Source organism: Heloderma suspectum, chromosome 4, assembly GCF_057233095.1.
Source record: "Heloderma suspectum isolate Gila_16-S chromosome 4, 16-S_ref, whole genome shotgun sequence".
Classification (NCBI taxonomy): domain Eukaryota; kingdom Metazoa; phylum Chordata; class Lepidosauria; order Squamata; family Helodermatidae; genus Heloderma; species Heloderma suspectum.
The window spans coordinates 145,119,494-145,135,391 of record NC_139461.1 but is presented as its reverse complement, the minus strand read 5'-3'; the positions used below and the strand labels follow the sequence as shown (position 1 = coordinate 145,135,391).

Genomic DNA, 15,898 nt, shown 5'->3' with positions numbered 1-15,898 from the left:
TTTCTGGAGGCTGACTCCCATGATGAAGCAATCCTTGCTCACCTACCAGTTTATGGACTCCTTTAGTATTCTTGTGCTCCTGTCTGGCTATTCCACCTCGGAAGGGTAGAAGAAACTGTTAGTGGGCTGGGCATGGACCCAAGAGCTGTATCGGTGACAAAAGATTTCCCCATGCTGAAGAGCTGATCTGGCACATCAGATCAGTCAGCTTGTTCTGCCTCTTTTCTGATACGAACATATGTAACTGAGCAGTGCTGAGACTTCAGACAAACTCCCAGGTGGTCCAAGAACTGTACTGGTTGTAGAAAGCTCTTCTCCCAGATCACTATGAAACCTTGCTATTGCAGGTAATCGAGGGTTAGTTGTATATTCTTGAAACTCCTGTCCTTTGAACTGGAACAGATCAGGATGTCACACAGATAGGGATAAAGAAACACTCCCTGCAGCTGTAGGTGTGCTACTGCACATTTCCCCTTGTTTTGAAATGATGGCAACACTAGAAACTTGTCCCTCATTTTCGAGGTGAACACAGATGCACACATGAGGGGAACTGGCATCCATATACCAGCTCCAGTGCCAGATATTTTGCCTGGTCATTACATTGGTTGCAATGGCTCTAGATACCAGCTGGATTGTATCCAGGGAAGAATCAGCTAGCAAGGCCACTGATAGAGACATCTTTTATGGCCATTCTTCACACTCTTGAGTAGGTTAGAGCCTGTGGATGCAATCTTTTCCATCTAGCGCCGATGAAGACAGAATTGGTGGCCAATGCTCTCAGTGATACTGAAGCCTCAACATTTTTGCATAATGCAGTCTCTGCTCTCTTGTCACACCTGTCCTTGGGGCCACCCCACCATCAGGAGGGAGGACTGCTAAAGAGGATAGTGCTGTGACATGAGCAGCTGTAGAGGGGATCTTGATGTTCTCCACAAGGGATTCTGGTAGTGAATACAGCTTGTTGGTCAAGCAATGGACCATCTGTTTCCTGCCTGGGATGGACCAGATGATTTTCCTGTGAGGAGTAATTTGGGAAAAGGGCACCATAAGAGGCTTAATTGGCACCTGTGGGAAAACTCCCATATCACAGATGGAAGACAGAATTAAGTCCCTTGTTAGTCTCTTCTCTGAGATGTAAAGTTTTAACTGCCTTAAGAGAACCTTAGGAAAAGTCTCAGTCAGGACCATGAGCCGAGCTGTTTGCATCCGGGTCAATGTCTTCTGACAGCCTGCTGGCCTCTGTAGGGGGCTGGAGACAGAAGTTCCATGTGCCCTAGGGAGGAAACCGCACTTCTGCTGTCTTGGCCTTTATAGCCAAGAGGTCTTACAGCTAATTGACCCCCTTCTGGGGCTGCTACACCCTTGTTCTGCATATGTTTCGGAGCTAGATGCAAATGTCCACCTTTGGGCTTGGGCTGTGGTGAGAAAGAACTGCTGCTAGAGTTGCAGGAATCCCTCCTGGAAGATCTGAGCTGGATCTACACTACTGCTATCGGTACTGAAGTGCACCGATAACTGTTGGGGCACATTTCACATTAAATATACTGCTACTGTAGTGTTATTTCCTGCTTTTTATTCCACATTATCCAAAATACTGCAACAGATGTCATTGTGTGTTGTACACGGTATAAACGTGCAAGATAGATATAGCATTACCATGATGGGATTGTAATGCTATGATACAAGGTATAGATCTGGCCCAGGACTGGACAGCCTACTAGATGAGGAACTGCACTTCTTCCTGTGCTTATGCTTGGAGTGACTCTTGTGCTGCTACTTACTGTGGAATTTACATGAACTTTTGCATCCTTTTTCGCCATTCCTTTCTGGAGACTGCACATGCGCTGATCAACCCCACTTCACTGTGCTGTTTCACAACAAGCCCAGAGCAAAAGGGTAGCCATGAAGCTGCTGCCTGAACTTTGCCCTTTGGTATCTTTCCTGCTCCCTATGCTGAGAAGAGGGAAGCAGCTTGCTGGTTGTACCAGGAGCACAGGGCCAATGATGCTGCCACTTGCACCACTCGCGCACACCAGGGCAGATGGGAAAAAGGACAGTTGCTGGGGGTTGGGACAGACAGACTGTCACCCCCTCCCATGCCTGGTAATCAGTGGGCAGTAGGCCCTACTGAAGATCCTTCCCACTAAAACGGGTGAAGGGCTTAACCCTACTCAGGATGTTTTGGAGCGGGAAGGAGAGGAGACAAAAGAAAAAACAAGAAAAAAGGAAAGGAAAACCACAATTTAAATTTGGGACCACTTGGCTTTTATGGGACTTTGGTGAGACCATGCTATCCAGCTTCTAGACAGAACACGGAAGGGGAAGTTGGAAATCCCTCCCAAAGAAGAGTCAGTCATCAAGCTGGCTAAGCCTCCTAGCGAGTGGGAGGGGATATCCCACAGGATATGACTGCCCTTCCTCAAAGAATTTAAATTTGCTTATGATTTCTGTCGGCTGGAATCCTGCACAGCGTACACAAATAGAGCAGGGCACAGAACGGCCTCTCATTGGTCAGAGTAGCCCCCTCCCACACCAATGCTCACTGTACTGCTGTCATGCCAAGTGCACTGCATCACAGCAAGCCCATTCCTCTAACTGGAGGCCCCTCCTTGCCTCACCTTTGGGCAAGCCACACTCTTCCCAGTCACCCAGCACACAGACACAAACATGTAACAGGGATGCTCTAAGGCTACTGCTCTTGCATGTCACATGAGGCATGGAAGGACAGCCGTGTAACAAACACAGAGGCACTATTGCAGGGACGGGAGGCTACACACACGCTTGGGTTTAGCTTGGGATGACAAAGGCCCTGATATACAGGAAACATAAAGGTGGAGTGAAGCATGTGGAAAATAGAAGTATAGAGCAACTAGACAGCTTTTTATACTAACAAAGCTGGAGATAGATGGTGTACTGTTTCCCACCTACCAAGGAACCCGTGAGCTTTGTCTAAAGATGGAGGCAGTTCTGAGTAAAAGCTGGAGTTTATATTCTGAACCATTTGTTTGTTTCTCCATCCCAGCAGTCCTAGGGGCAGTCCCAGGTGCAACCTGAAACCATTATATCCCCTGGTAAAGCCTAATTTGAACCTTCACCCACATTTCATCTTAAGACGGTGATCATGCAGACATCATGACTTCAGCACTGTCAGACTCCCCCCATCGTCTCATTTCCCCACTCCCAGCCCAGAACCCGCTCTTTGTAACATTTTGCCTGATGAAAAAAGAGATCTGTAGATTTCAAACTCTTGCACGTTTCTTATGATCTTTGAGTTAGCCTAATAAAGGTATTGCCCTAATTTGGATTTTGGGATTTTTCTTATGGCCAATACAGCTACCTTTGCTTTTGGGGAAGCATTAGAACTGTTCAAAGAAAACCAATCTGCTGGTTAAATACAGGCTTACCAATTGACGAGTTCCCTTTGTCACGTTTCTTTTTCTTATTTTTCTTGCTCTTGCCTTTTGGCTGAGGACAATCTTGTAACAGCAACTTGTTATGCAGTTGTTCACTTGGAAACAAGGAACCTCTCACAAAAGGTGATTTTGTTACAGGATTCAGTTGCTTTGTTTTATTAGTGCTTAGTTTTTTCTCGTCCTTTTTGGAGACACCAAATGACTGAAGTTCTGCCACTTGAGTCTTGGATTGAATTTTGTTTTTTATTTTAGGCTGAATATCAGTCATTTTGGAAGGCTTTTTCAATTGTTGAGCAAACAGCTTACTTATTTGTGTTATCTGCTGTTTGTTTTTATCTTCTGTGTGATGATGCATTATATTAAGGAGCAAAGAAAGAGGCTCATGTGATTTCACTGCCATCTCTGGCTTGAAGAGCAGCTTTGAGTTTTTATCACTCATTGGATTAGGCAGCTCATAGAAACTGTCAGACGCAGGCCCATGTTCAACATGGTTTACATGTTTTGATGCTGAATCAGATGAAGTTTCTATTTCTTCCAGTAGTTCATTCTGAATGCTTTCTGGGGAGTTTGGGGAAGGCTTTTTCACTGCTTGACAATTCTGAGCATGCACTTTCACGTTCTGACAGTTTGTGTTCATTCTCTCTTTTTTCTTGTTCTTTACAACTTGTAACTCTTGCAGTTGTTGTGCCTCCTCATCTTCTGGGTGTTGCTGTTCAAGCCGCTGATGCTCCTGTTCTCTAGCATCTGTTTCAACGTGGACCTTTTCTTTTAACTGTGGAGACAACAATTTGTTTTTAAAAATGATGATGGAGATTCCAAAATTAATTTGATATAGGTCCAAAAATATTTTTGATATGACTCATTCCTTAGCACAATGGACATCACATTTACATATTACCACAACATGAAATAGATTTATCATGTACCTTCTCACACATTGACCTGGTTTGCACAATCACCGCTACTCACCGTGGCTTGTTTAAGCTATGGTGGGCTGCGGCACATGCCGGGTGGTTTTTGAATATTCAGGCCACAGCTTGTTGTGTCATCTGAACCTGGGTGGCGGGGGTTGTGCGAGGGTTAAACAACCCTCACATATTGTTGTTGTTTAACCCTCACACAACCCCTGCCGCCTGGGTTCGGATGATACAACATACCATGGCTCTGGCTTGAATATTCAAAATAGCTGCCTGCGGCACTGGCCACAGCCCACCATGGCCATAGTGGGCTGTTTGATGGGGTGAACTGGCCCAAAGACTCTGTAAAAAAAGGCACACAGTTTACATTGGCTTTAATATAAACATTAAATCCAACATTTCTATAATATTCTCTTTTGGGCATATTTCTTTATTTCCTTTGATATTCACAATTATACAAAGCAAAGCCTGCAAAAGGTGGGTTTAAAATACCTTGAGGAAATAAATAATAGGTAAATATTCTGGGAACTATCTTACAAATCAGTTGTTATAACTCAGTGGGAAGATATTCACTCTGCCTCTCAGCCCAACTGCAAAGCAGAAAGCCAACAGGATATTAGCGAATTAACTCTAACACCATTTATCTTATTGTCCCTCAAAATCAATTTCACCTGAGCCAACAAATGTGCTGCAGCCTCATAATCATTTCCTATATTCCTATGCATGATAATAATCACTCAACGGGCAGTCATGTGATTGTTTTTTGTTTAGTAAATAACAGCCATGAGGAGTCATGATCTGGATCTGGACTACAGGAAGTGCAAAGGGCTAAATCACTTCTCTCACACTGCAGTCCTGATCTGGATTGGCCCCACCACTGAGGCTATTCACTAAACAAATACCAGCCCTGTGACTGCAAGCTATAAAGACTATTATCATATGTAGTTTGGCCCTCAGAGTATAGAACAAATGTGTTCTGAAGTATTACGAGTAAAATTTACTTTAGAGCTGAAGGAATTCAATAATAAGAATTGTTTTCCAGCTGATGTTAATCAGGAAAACTTCCCCCTTTTCTAGGGATAACCTTTGGGGCATCAAATATAGAATTCATATTCCTTAACTCCTTTAAGCTAATAAAATAGTTTCTGTATGAAATTTCTATTAAGCATACATTGGGTTCCTGAATCCTCAAATGTAAATCTCTTAGCATAGTTATCTGTAATCCTCCTCCTCTTCCTCCTCCTCCTTTATCAGGAGGAGTAAGATAAATAATATACATGTCAAATGTTCTTTCGGCAGAAGTATTATCTGTCAAAATTCCATCTTGTTCAGTCTTAACGCAGAAATGTGTTATTTACCTTTCTTACAGTGCAATCCTATCCATGCTTACTCAGACGGAAGTCTCACTGAGTTCAATGGGGCTTACTCCCAGGTAAAAGAATTTAGGATTGTGGCCTTATCCATTCAGTAATATGAAAATGGAAATGGCAATTAATCAGATACTGAAGAAAGGTATTTCCTCTGGAATTTGAAGAGAAACAAGGCTGACTATATTTAAAGTATCAATCAGCTGGTCTGCATCAGAGGCCTTAGATAAAATTACTATAAATTGGAGGCTGCTTGAATCAATAAGTTCATGAAAATAATTTTGACAAAATTTTAGTTTGCACAGTTGAAAGAGACATTACAGGGCAAACCCAAATTAGCTAGTGGTAAACATTTGTGTATGTTTGCAAGTAATAACAATACTGCCATTTTACCAACAGCTAAAGCAGTCAGTTAAAAAAATCCATAAAAACCAGAGTACCATAAAAACAGCCAAATTATATTTGCACATTGTCTGTGTGCAATGACCAAGGACACACTTTTGCACTGCACTTTGGCTGTACACCTCAGCGCGAGCTAAGACATGGCCTCAGCTGCTACCATGAAGAAATGCTGAGCTGTCTGATGTGGGCCTGGAGCAGTAGAGATGACATCTGGATAAATTAGAATGTCAGCTCTAAATAGCAGGCCCTGTGGAGGGCCAGCAACAACAGGATCCTGCTCTCGGGATGTAGTATACTCTTATTCCCTCTCCCTTCTGCTGCTGGTCGCCAGCTATACACACACTTCAAACATTTGTCTGATTCAAGTAATGCTAAACCATAGTTTGGCATTATGTCCAAACACAACCACAGTCTCTCAGCAAATCTTGAAAACAAGCTTGTATATAAAGTGAGAAGGGTTTAATTGCATTTTAAAAACTGTTGGGGTTTCACTACATGCATTTGCACGTAACAGTTTGTCCCTCAGTTTTGTATTCATTTATTTTAGACACAAGTATCAAGCTATTTTCATTCATTCATTAACAATTTTATCCTACTTTTCCTCAAGGACGGCCCAACGCAGCTTACAATGAATAAAATATAAAAACAATATCATACTCATAAAAAGCTAGAAAACACATACAAAAATAAGAATAGCAGAATAAAACAACCATGAAAATGCTCACTAAAACAACTTCCAGAAGAGTTAAAAATTTAAAACCCAACAACATTCCTGAAAATGAAGGTTCAGTGTGCAACAAAAAATTATTAATGAGAAGACAAGTTAGGGCGCAATCCTATGGCTGCTAGACGGCAGCTAGATGGCCATAAGATTGTTCAGTGTTCGGGAACTGACCTCGGCCTTGTAGGTGGCATGGATCATCCCTGGGCTCTGCGCTTGGAAGAGCAGCATGGAGTGGGACAAAAGGAGGCGTTCCCAGGGGCAGGGACAGGCAGAGCGGAAGTGCCAGTGCGACACTTCCTATGCGTAGTCTGGCCTCCCTGCCACCCGCTCCAAAGTCCTGTTGCTAGCCAGCCGAAATCGTCCATCTAGCCGCGAATGCAGGGTAGCTGGAGTGCAGAGGAGAAGATCCCCTCTGCGCTCCGCCCACCCTGCGTTGGATAGGCGGTTGCCTCTGAGTTCGGAGGCCTGCTCCCTCCATTACTTCCCTTGGAGTAATTAACTCTTTTACACTCTTTAATGAGGGAAAGCAGTCTACTAAAAATAGCAGATCATCTAATGACATCTTTAATATCTCACTGCCTACTTTCATCCCTTTCACTGAATGGTTCCCTCTAATACAGATTTAGGCTTACCTTTTTTTGCTTATGCCTTGCTCTTTTGGCTGTCCGAGTGCTGCTTACAGGCTTAGTTTTAGGGCTGTTTATAAACTGTAGCAAGTCTTCTACTTTTCGATGATCAACTACATTTTCCTTATCTGAGATCAGCTCTGCTTTCTTGGGTTGTCCTTCTTTCCTCTTTGTTAAACGCAAGCGAAGTTTTTCTCTCATTTCAGCATAATTTCTACTAGTTGGTGCTGCTGGTGGCTAATAAAGAATTTTAAAAATCAGAATAAACAGAGTTCCAAAATTCAACAATAGTCCAAAATAGGTCTAATATAGTATCAGAACTTTACACAACCTAGTGTAATAATCAGAAGTACAGTAACAAAACATTTCAGATCAGACATGAAGCTCCAACTTAATCAATTAAGCTATTATACTCCTTGAACTTGAAAACTCTGTACTAGAACAACTCTGTACCACAACTCTTTTAATAATGCATTCACTAACAGCTGCAAAAACGATCATAGCTAAAAATGGGAGAAGAAGAATTGTTGTTGTTCAGTCGTTAAGTTGTGTCCGACTCTTCGTGACCCCATGGACCATAGCACGCCAGGCCTTCCTGTCCTCCGCTCTCTCCCGGAGTGTGTAAAATTGGGTCAGAGTATGGCAAAAGAAACAATTATTCAGTGAAACTGTGAGAGATGGAAGGCAACATATATATAAAATAAATATAAGAATATTTATAAGAACTGGTGTGCTTTCATTAATTTTTAGAAACAAACAAATATATGTATATTAACTAATTTTCAAACTTTAAAATTTGTTTGTGATTCCTTTTGTTTAAAGTAACAAATAATATCAGAACCCGGGGTCATCCCATGAAGCTGAATAGTGGAAGATTCAGGGGAGATAAAAGGAGGAACATCTTCACAGAGCACATAGTTAAACTTTGGAATTTGCTACTGATGGCCACCAACTTGGATGGCTTTAAAAAAAGATTAGACAAATTCATGGAGGATAAGGCTATCAATGGCTACTAACCCTGATGACTATAGATTACCTCCAATATCCAAGGCAGTGTGGCTCTAGATGCAAGTTGCTGGGTAACATGAACAGGAGGGTGCTGCTGTTGCACTCGTGTCCTGTTTGTGGGCTTCCCATATGCATTTGGTTGGCCACTGTGCAAACAGAATGCTGGACTAGATAGGCCTTTGGTCTGATCCAGCATGGCTTTTCTTACATTCTTATTGTTCCAAGGCTCTGGCATTTGTTCAACTCCGTTAATGCTGGGAGATTTCGAAACAAGCGCCCCCTCCTCATCTCCCCTCTCTGTGCAGTGGGATGATCTCCTGGCAGCCAGGACAGGGAAAAGCAGACAGGAAGGAAACTGAGAAGAAGAGATATCCTCCCCTTCTCATCCCTTTCCTGTCCCAAGATTTACTGAATTCTTACCTAATTTATCTATGTCCCTGGAGCTTTTAAAACTATTGCAGGAATAGCAATGTTATATAAATGCTAAGTATTCAGGCTTACAGAATTTTGGTTACAATGGGAAGCATGGCACCATTCTCTGGGAAGCACGAAGAATGACCAAACTTCCTCCCAATTTTGAAGCAGTTGCACAGCTGTCCCTGCCCCCGCCACAGCAACAAGGTTGGGTGGATGGCTAGAGATAGTCTGGCAGCTGGAACACCTTGGCCACCCAGGACAAACCAGAAAGACCCCAATCCCACCTTTTCCTGCTCTAGGGCGTCTTGATCACTGCTTAGCAGTGGGGTTCTGAGCACAGCTGCCCAGTATCAACTGAAAAGGGAAATGGAAAAGGAAGGAGGAAAGGGGCTCCCCACCACCACTACAGGAAAGAGAGGGTGAGAGTGGACTCAGAGCCCCTCCACTAAGCATCAATTAAAGCAGATGCTTCCTGCCTGTCTTTACCATAGGAAAGGGGTTTCTTTTGCTGGGGGTGGGGTGCTTCCTTTGCTTTTAAGTAGAGATAGTTGCCCCCACCAAAGTGGCACTGACTGGAACTTGGCAACCAAATTTTTAGCTTGCCCAATAACAACAGTTAGTATTATTTCTCTAAAGAATTAAAAGTGCATACATATACTTGTTGAAAAACCTCTACAGATATGCCTTTCTGATGGTCATGAATGTGGAGTTCCTTTTAAATGCAAACTTAAATTACATTTTATAAAAAGCACAGTACCACTAATTTGTTTAGATATATTTTTCCACCCATTCACCCACCCCATCTCTTAATCACAGAATCATGGAGGGTGCAATCCTATGATGACAGTTGGCAGCCTCTGAACTTGGAGGCTGCTGAATATCCCATGCAGGGCCTCCACTCTCCGCTCTCCAGCTGCCCTGCATTTCTGTGAGACAGACAATTTCACCCATCTAGCTGCGGTGCTTCGGAACGGGGGGAAGGAGGCTGGAATGACTATTGTATGGCTGATGTCCCAGGACCTTCCCTCCTCGCACCTGCGGGTGCCCACTTTTCCCATCCCCGGGCTCCATTTCTGAGTGTGGAGATGTAGCCAGAACTGCACTGACTACGAGGGGGCAAGGAGTGCAGTTTCTGGGCTCTGAGGTCAGAGCCCTGTTTCCAATCCTGCAGCCCAGAAATTGAACAATACTATGCCTGTCTGGGGGACACAAAGGATTGCTCCCTAAGCCAAGGAGTGACCAACAAGCCATATCAAGCCCTTTGATGCAGATCAGGGGCACACATTCCCTAGGCTTTAGAAGTGGTCAGAAGTAGTGAGTCTTTCTCTACCTGCTTTTGACCTTCTCCAATGCCCTACATGAAGTGAGAATTAACTAATTAAGTTGGCAGCTCTAGCTAATTCAGTAAGTTTTGCAAATACAGTCAAAATAAAAAATAAAATATACAAGTAGCAGTAACAAATTTAAAAATAAAACCTGTGTTAGACAAACTACTTACTCCTCCATGGCCAAAGAATTCACAGTAGCAACAGTCACAGTATTTTCCTTCTTTCTGGTTTGTGGATGTTGAGGTGCTTGAACTATGCTCTGAACAGCTATCTTCATCTTGGCTCTCCTCACCATCATACTGTTGATGGTCGTATATACTGCTGTTCTCACAATGATGGCCTTCACAGTCAGGGTCACTACATTAAAGAAGAAAACTTATCTTTGAACCCATTCTAGACAGCAACAACAACAAAATAATTGAGGACAACACTCCATATATCTGATGAAGTGGGCTCTACTTTACAAAACTTATGCCACAATAAATCTGTTAATCTTTAAGGTGCCACATGGGTTTTTGTTGTTTTTGTTTAAACAACACAGCTACACTTCTGGAACAAAAGATCAGTAATTAATACCAACATGTAGGCAGTGTAATTTCAGTGACTCTTCAAGACCTTGATGTAAGAAAATAAGGTTGAACTTAAAACGATTTCTTGGGTTTTTTAAAAGGATCTGAATAACAGATGAAACACAGCTGACCCCATCCCTCCCATTAAAACCTACTGTAAAGGGAAAACACCGTTCTTGGGAACAGAACCAGGATCTAGCTATGGGAATGCCAACAGAAATCTAGGAAAGAAGAAAATAAGAACCTGAAAATAAGAACTCCACTACAAGACAAGAAAGATACACCTCTACTTTGCAGAAATGTGGCAAGGGTTATACTTTACCTGCTTCACTTGTTCTTCATATTCACATGGTTCCACCGCCCCTACCACTAAACGTAATACCCAGTGCCTTCAGCCAGCTTCCAGTAGCAAGAGTACAGTATGTTTTTTTCCCAGCTGCCTGAACAGCCAACTCTCGCAGCCTGATCTAACACACACTGACCCGGTTCGCACGTCACAGTGGCAAATCATGGGTTTCCTACACTTGTAATCTATAACCTAGCACTCATGAGTTTGGTAGTATGGTACAGAGTTTTAAATGGACTATATGGCTACGCACTGTTACCTCACATTTACAAATTGCAACCCAGGCCATGCCAGGTCCAGGAGTAAATTGCATGCACGGTGTGGCTTTGGAAAATTCCTGCCTTATTGGGAGAAGGGGGGACCAAGAAGCAGGGCATCTAATACGCATGGTGGGTCAGGAAGGAGGTAGCAGGCTCAATGTTCCTTTGTTTGCACTCAGCAGTGGCAAACCTTTCTACAATGAAACACTAATGCTTTGCAACTGATTAGTTTAGAAAAAGGATGATTGAGGGGGAGGGAGGGACACCTGATAGTTTGATGAGACCCAAATGTGGCCTTATAACTGAAGAGAGTACAACCAACAAGCACCTCAGTATCACACACAAACAATATCATGAACACTGAAGCGGGCATGGTGGGTGGGTGGTGTGAAGGCACAGCTGACCACTCGAAGGACCATAGTTACAGGTAAGCAACCTGTCCTTCGTCTTCGTGGTCTCTGTGCATCACACATATGGGGGAGTAGCAAGCTCACTTACCGGAAGATGGGTAGGTGTCCTAATGTTATACTGAAGAAAGAACAGCACAACCAAAGCAGCAGTTTGCTCATGACCTCACATCTAGGTGATAATGCCGCATGAAGGTTGATAGTGTCGACCACGTCGTAGCACAGCATAACTCCGGAATGGAGACACCCCTGTCAAATGCTATCAATGTCACTGTGGCTCATATGGAATGTGCTGTCACCTTACCCAAATCCAGGTTTGCCAGCTGATAAGTGAGGGCAATTGTTTGAACCACCCAAGAGGCCGGTCTCTGGGATGATATCGGTAGACCCTTTTTGTTGCCCCATAAGACGCAAAAAGTCTAGGGGATTTTCAAAAAACTTTGGTCCTGGACTTATAGAAAGCCAATGCCCTCCGAACGTCCAAGGCATGCAATCTAGACTCCAACTCCTATTTGGGGAATTGAAAAAACACAGGTAAAATAATGTCCTGGTTAACATGAAAAGCAGAAACTACTTTCTGTAAAAACTGTAGATCAGGGTGAAGCTTTATCCTTGTGGAAGACCATATGAGGATTGTCCACTTGAAGGGCTACAAACTCACTAGCCCGATAGGCAGATGTAACCGCTACCAAAAAAGCCACCTTCCAGGACAATAAGCAAAAATCAACTGTTGTTAGAGGTTCAAAGGCGTAGTCGCAAAAGCCTGAAGGACTACTGACAAGCTCCAGCTTGGTACTGGCAGTTTAACAGGAGATTCTTGACTCTGCGAAGAAATTGTCAGGTATGAGGGTGCAAAAAAACAGTAAAACCCCCTACTAGGGCATGTGAAACCAAAATTGCCACCAGATAAGCTTTTATAGATGAGAATTTAAGTCCCTTTTCAAATAAGGACACCAAAAACTGCAGAACCTGAGGAAGTGAACAGTTTACTGGGTCTTTCCTATTTGCATCCACAAAGGCAGAGAACTTCGCCCATTTAAGGGCATAAGAGCGTTGAGTCGCTGGCTTCCTAGCTGCCTCCAAAACTGCACGAAGTGGCTCCGTGATCTCCAGCACACCCAGTGACTGTGGATTCTCCATGCTGTTAAGCGCAGTGTTTGGAGATCGGGATGTCAAATCTTTCCATCCCGTTGGGACAAACGATCCGGTCTCACTGGGAGCCAACAATACTGGTGTTGAGCCCGCCCCTGCCTTGGCCACCACGGGGTGATGATTATGCAGTCCGTGTTGTTGTCCAGTATCTTTGACAACCCGAGTTAGCAGCGGAAACGGGAGAAAGTAAAGCCCTTTGTTCCAGCTCAGGAGGAAGGCATCCCCCAAGGAGGCTAGACCTATGCCCGCTCTGCTGTACTCCCCATCGGTTGAACAGGTTGTGGACAACTTTGGGATGGAGCTGCCACTTGTGTGACGCCCAAAAGGACTGACTTAGCTGATCTGCTAAAACGTTGCCTGATCCGGCAAAATGAACAGCAGTCAGGGAAACCCCCCTTGCAATGCACCATTCGAATATGTCCAGAGTCAGCCTCACCAATCGAGCTGACTTTGTTCCCCTTTGTGTTTCTGGATGCTACTTGTACAATCCTGCCCAGGATGTCCAGCACGAAAGCCCTCAGTGCTTTTTGTACCGCCAGCTACTTGAGGAAGTTTATATGTTTGCCTTTTTCTGATCTTATCCAGAGGCCCTGTACTTTGAGAGATCCACAATGAGCTCCTCACCTCTGTAGAGATTCATCTGTTATTATCACTCTTGAAGGGGACGGATGGTGGAAAGGCACTCCTGGAAGAAGGTGATATAGGGACATCCACCAGCGGAGAGATTCTCTTATCTTTCCGGGGAGCCTCAGGCGAGTATGTTGTGCATCCCCTGTGGGGTGGAAGACTCTGGCGAACCATAACTGGAGGCTCATCATACAAAGGCGGGCAAATGGAACCACTGCAGTCGTGGCTGCCATCAATCCTAAGAGTCTCTGAATTGTGAAAGTGGTGATGGTACCGAAGCTAACAGCCTGCTTGCTAGAGTCACCAGTGTGTCTGCTAGATCCCGTGGGAGAAAAGCGCGACCTTGATGTGAATCCAGAAGCACACCTATAAACTGGTTGAATTGAGTCGGTTCCTGTCAGGGTTGGATCTGAGCCCATAGAGTCCCAAAGCACCTCTGATTCTGAGGAAGAGGTAGAGTCCATGGGAGAAGAACCCTCTCAGGTTTCAGAGGCGCAGCTGGAGGGGGAGCCCCCCCCCGCTCACATTCCTGGGAGCAATAATGACACTGGCATAGAAAGGGAGGAACAACTTGAGCTCTTAGACTTGAGGCATAGGCAGAAGTGAGAGCTTGCGGGAGCTGAGCTGAGGCGCTCAGCCCGTTTGGCTCTATGTCAGCAGCTATGCCCCGAGGCCCCACAGGAAAGGGGGAGAAGTTCCCCTCCTACTCCTTAAGTTCAGCGAGTTGCTGCGCTTTTCTCCAAACGGAGACCAACTGACGTCCTAACCCTTAGAAACCCCTGGTAGGCTGTTCCTTTGTCTTTCCTCCGAGTCTCAGGCAATTAGCATCTGTAAGTCTCATTAGGCTGAATGGAAATAAAGCTTTGGAAAGCAGCCCTTTTGTCTGACTATTGATTCTGGCTTTGGAGGGCTCAGAAGACTACAGGGGCTTTCCTGACAGTTCCCATGCAAGACCTCTGGACATTCACATAGAGCCCAAGAGCATCCCGAAGATCATGGGTGACACTGAACAAAGGAGGCTCCATTGTGATGGCATCACTAGCAGCCAGTCGTCAATGTAAGGAAAGAGAGTGACTCCCTGCACCCTGAGGTAAGCATGTACCATGGCCATGCACTTCATAAAGATTCGTGGTGCTGTCAAAAGGCTGAATGTAAGAACACGAAACTGGTACACCCATGTTCCAATGGTGAAGCAAAGATAATGCTGACTTGACTTTTCGATCGCTATATGGAAATACGTGTCTTTGAGATTGATGGATGCGTGCTAGTCATCCTTCTGCAGCAGTGGCAATATGGTAGCCAATGTGGTCATACGGAATTTCTTTGACGTGATGAAGAAATTTACATCGCACAGATCCAAGATCAGGCGAAGCCCTCCATCCCTATTCAGTATGGTAAAGTATCAGGAATAAAAACCTTGCAGAAGTTGATGAGTTGGTACAGGCTGGATCGCACCCTTCTCCAACAGCGAAGTGACCTCCACTTCTAGAACATCTGATGCAGGTGTTGACCATACCATACCAAAGGGGGACGATGACTTGATCTTGTATCCCTTGCTGATTACTGAAAGCACCCCTGAATCTGACGTGATTTGTATCCATGCTGGAAGAATACTGCAGAGATGAGTCCCCAAAACCTGAAGGGGTGCCTGCTGGTGAAGGAGCACCCTTTGTGAGTCAAAGATGATTCTGGGACCCAGGATCAGACTAATGGCAAGTAGATCAGAACTTGGATGAAGCATATTGCCACCTTGATGCAGATGAATGCTGCTGTTGCTGCTGCCATTGGTAGCACTCGCCTTGCTGTTTCTTTTGTTGGAATCCTGGGTGTTTAAACCAACATCAAGGCTTGAACAGGGCTGGAGATTGAGCAAGTCCCATTTTCTTTGCCTTAGTTTTCGCCTTTTGGACAGAATCCATGGTGTCCTCTATAATTGTGTTAGAATCATAGAATAGTAGGGTTGGAAGGGGCTATAAAATCATTGAGTCCAACCCCCTGCTCAACGCAGGAATCTAAGTCAAAGCATTCCTGACAGATGGCTGTCCAGCTTCATCTCGAATGCCTCCAGTGTGGAAGGGTTAAACAAACCCATGCCATAAAAAGGGGGATCCTCAATTCTGGACCTGGCTTCCAGAGACAATCCAGCTGACCTCAGCCAGGCATGCCTCCTGAAAGCGACTTCCCTGATCATCACTTTCGCTCCACAATCTGTCTGATGATGAGCAGTGTTTATCTGTTGCCTCACCACCTGGGTTGCTTCCACCTGGAACATCCTAGCCAGTTCTCTCTGATCATCATGTAAGTGGTCATAAAGCGATCCAACTTTTTCCCACAG

At 44.4% G+C, this 15,898-nt stretch overlaps 1 protein-coding gene across 11 annotated transcripts in view; it reads right to left on the bottom strand.

Annotated features, from left to right (window-relative positions):
* FAM193A (family with sequence similarity 193 member A) overlaps positions 1–15,898 on the bottom strand; it is a 93,782-nt gene that overhangs the window by 21,099 nt on the left and 56,785 nt on the right. For all 11 annotated transcript variants that reach the window (XM_084850811.1, XM_084850812.1, XM_084850802.1 and 8 more), the window contains 3 exons: positions 10,373–10,559; positions 7,456–7,686; positions 3,405–4,185 (listed from right to left, as the gene is read on the bottom strand). In XM_084850811.1, the coding sequence (XP_084706937.1) occupies positions 3,405–4,185; positions 7,456–7,686; positions 10,373–10,559 (1,199 nt within the window). The remainder of the gene's footprint in view (positions 1–3,404; positions 4,186–7,455; positions 7,687–10,372; positions 10,560–15,898) is intronic.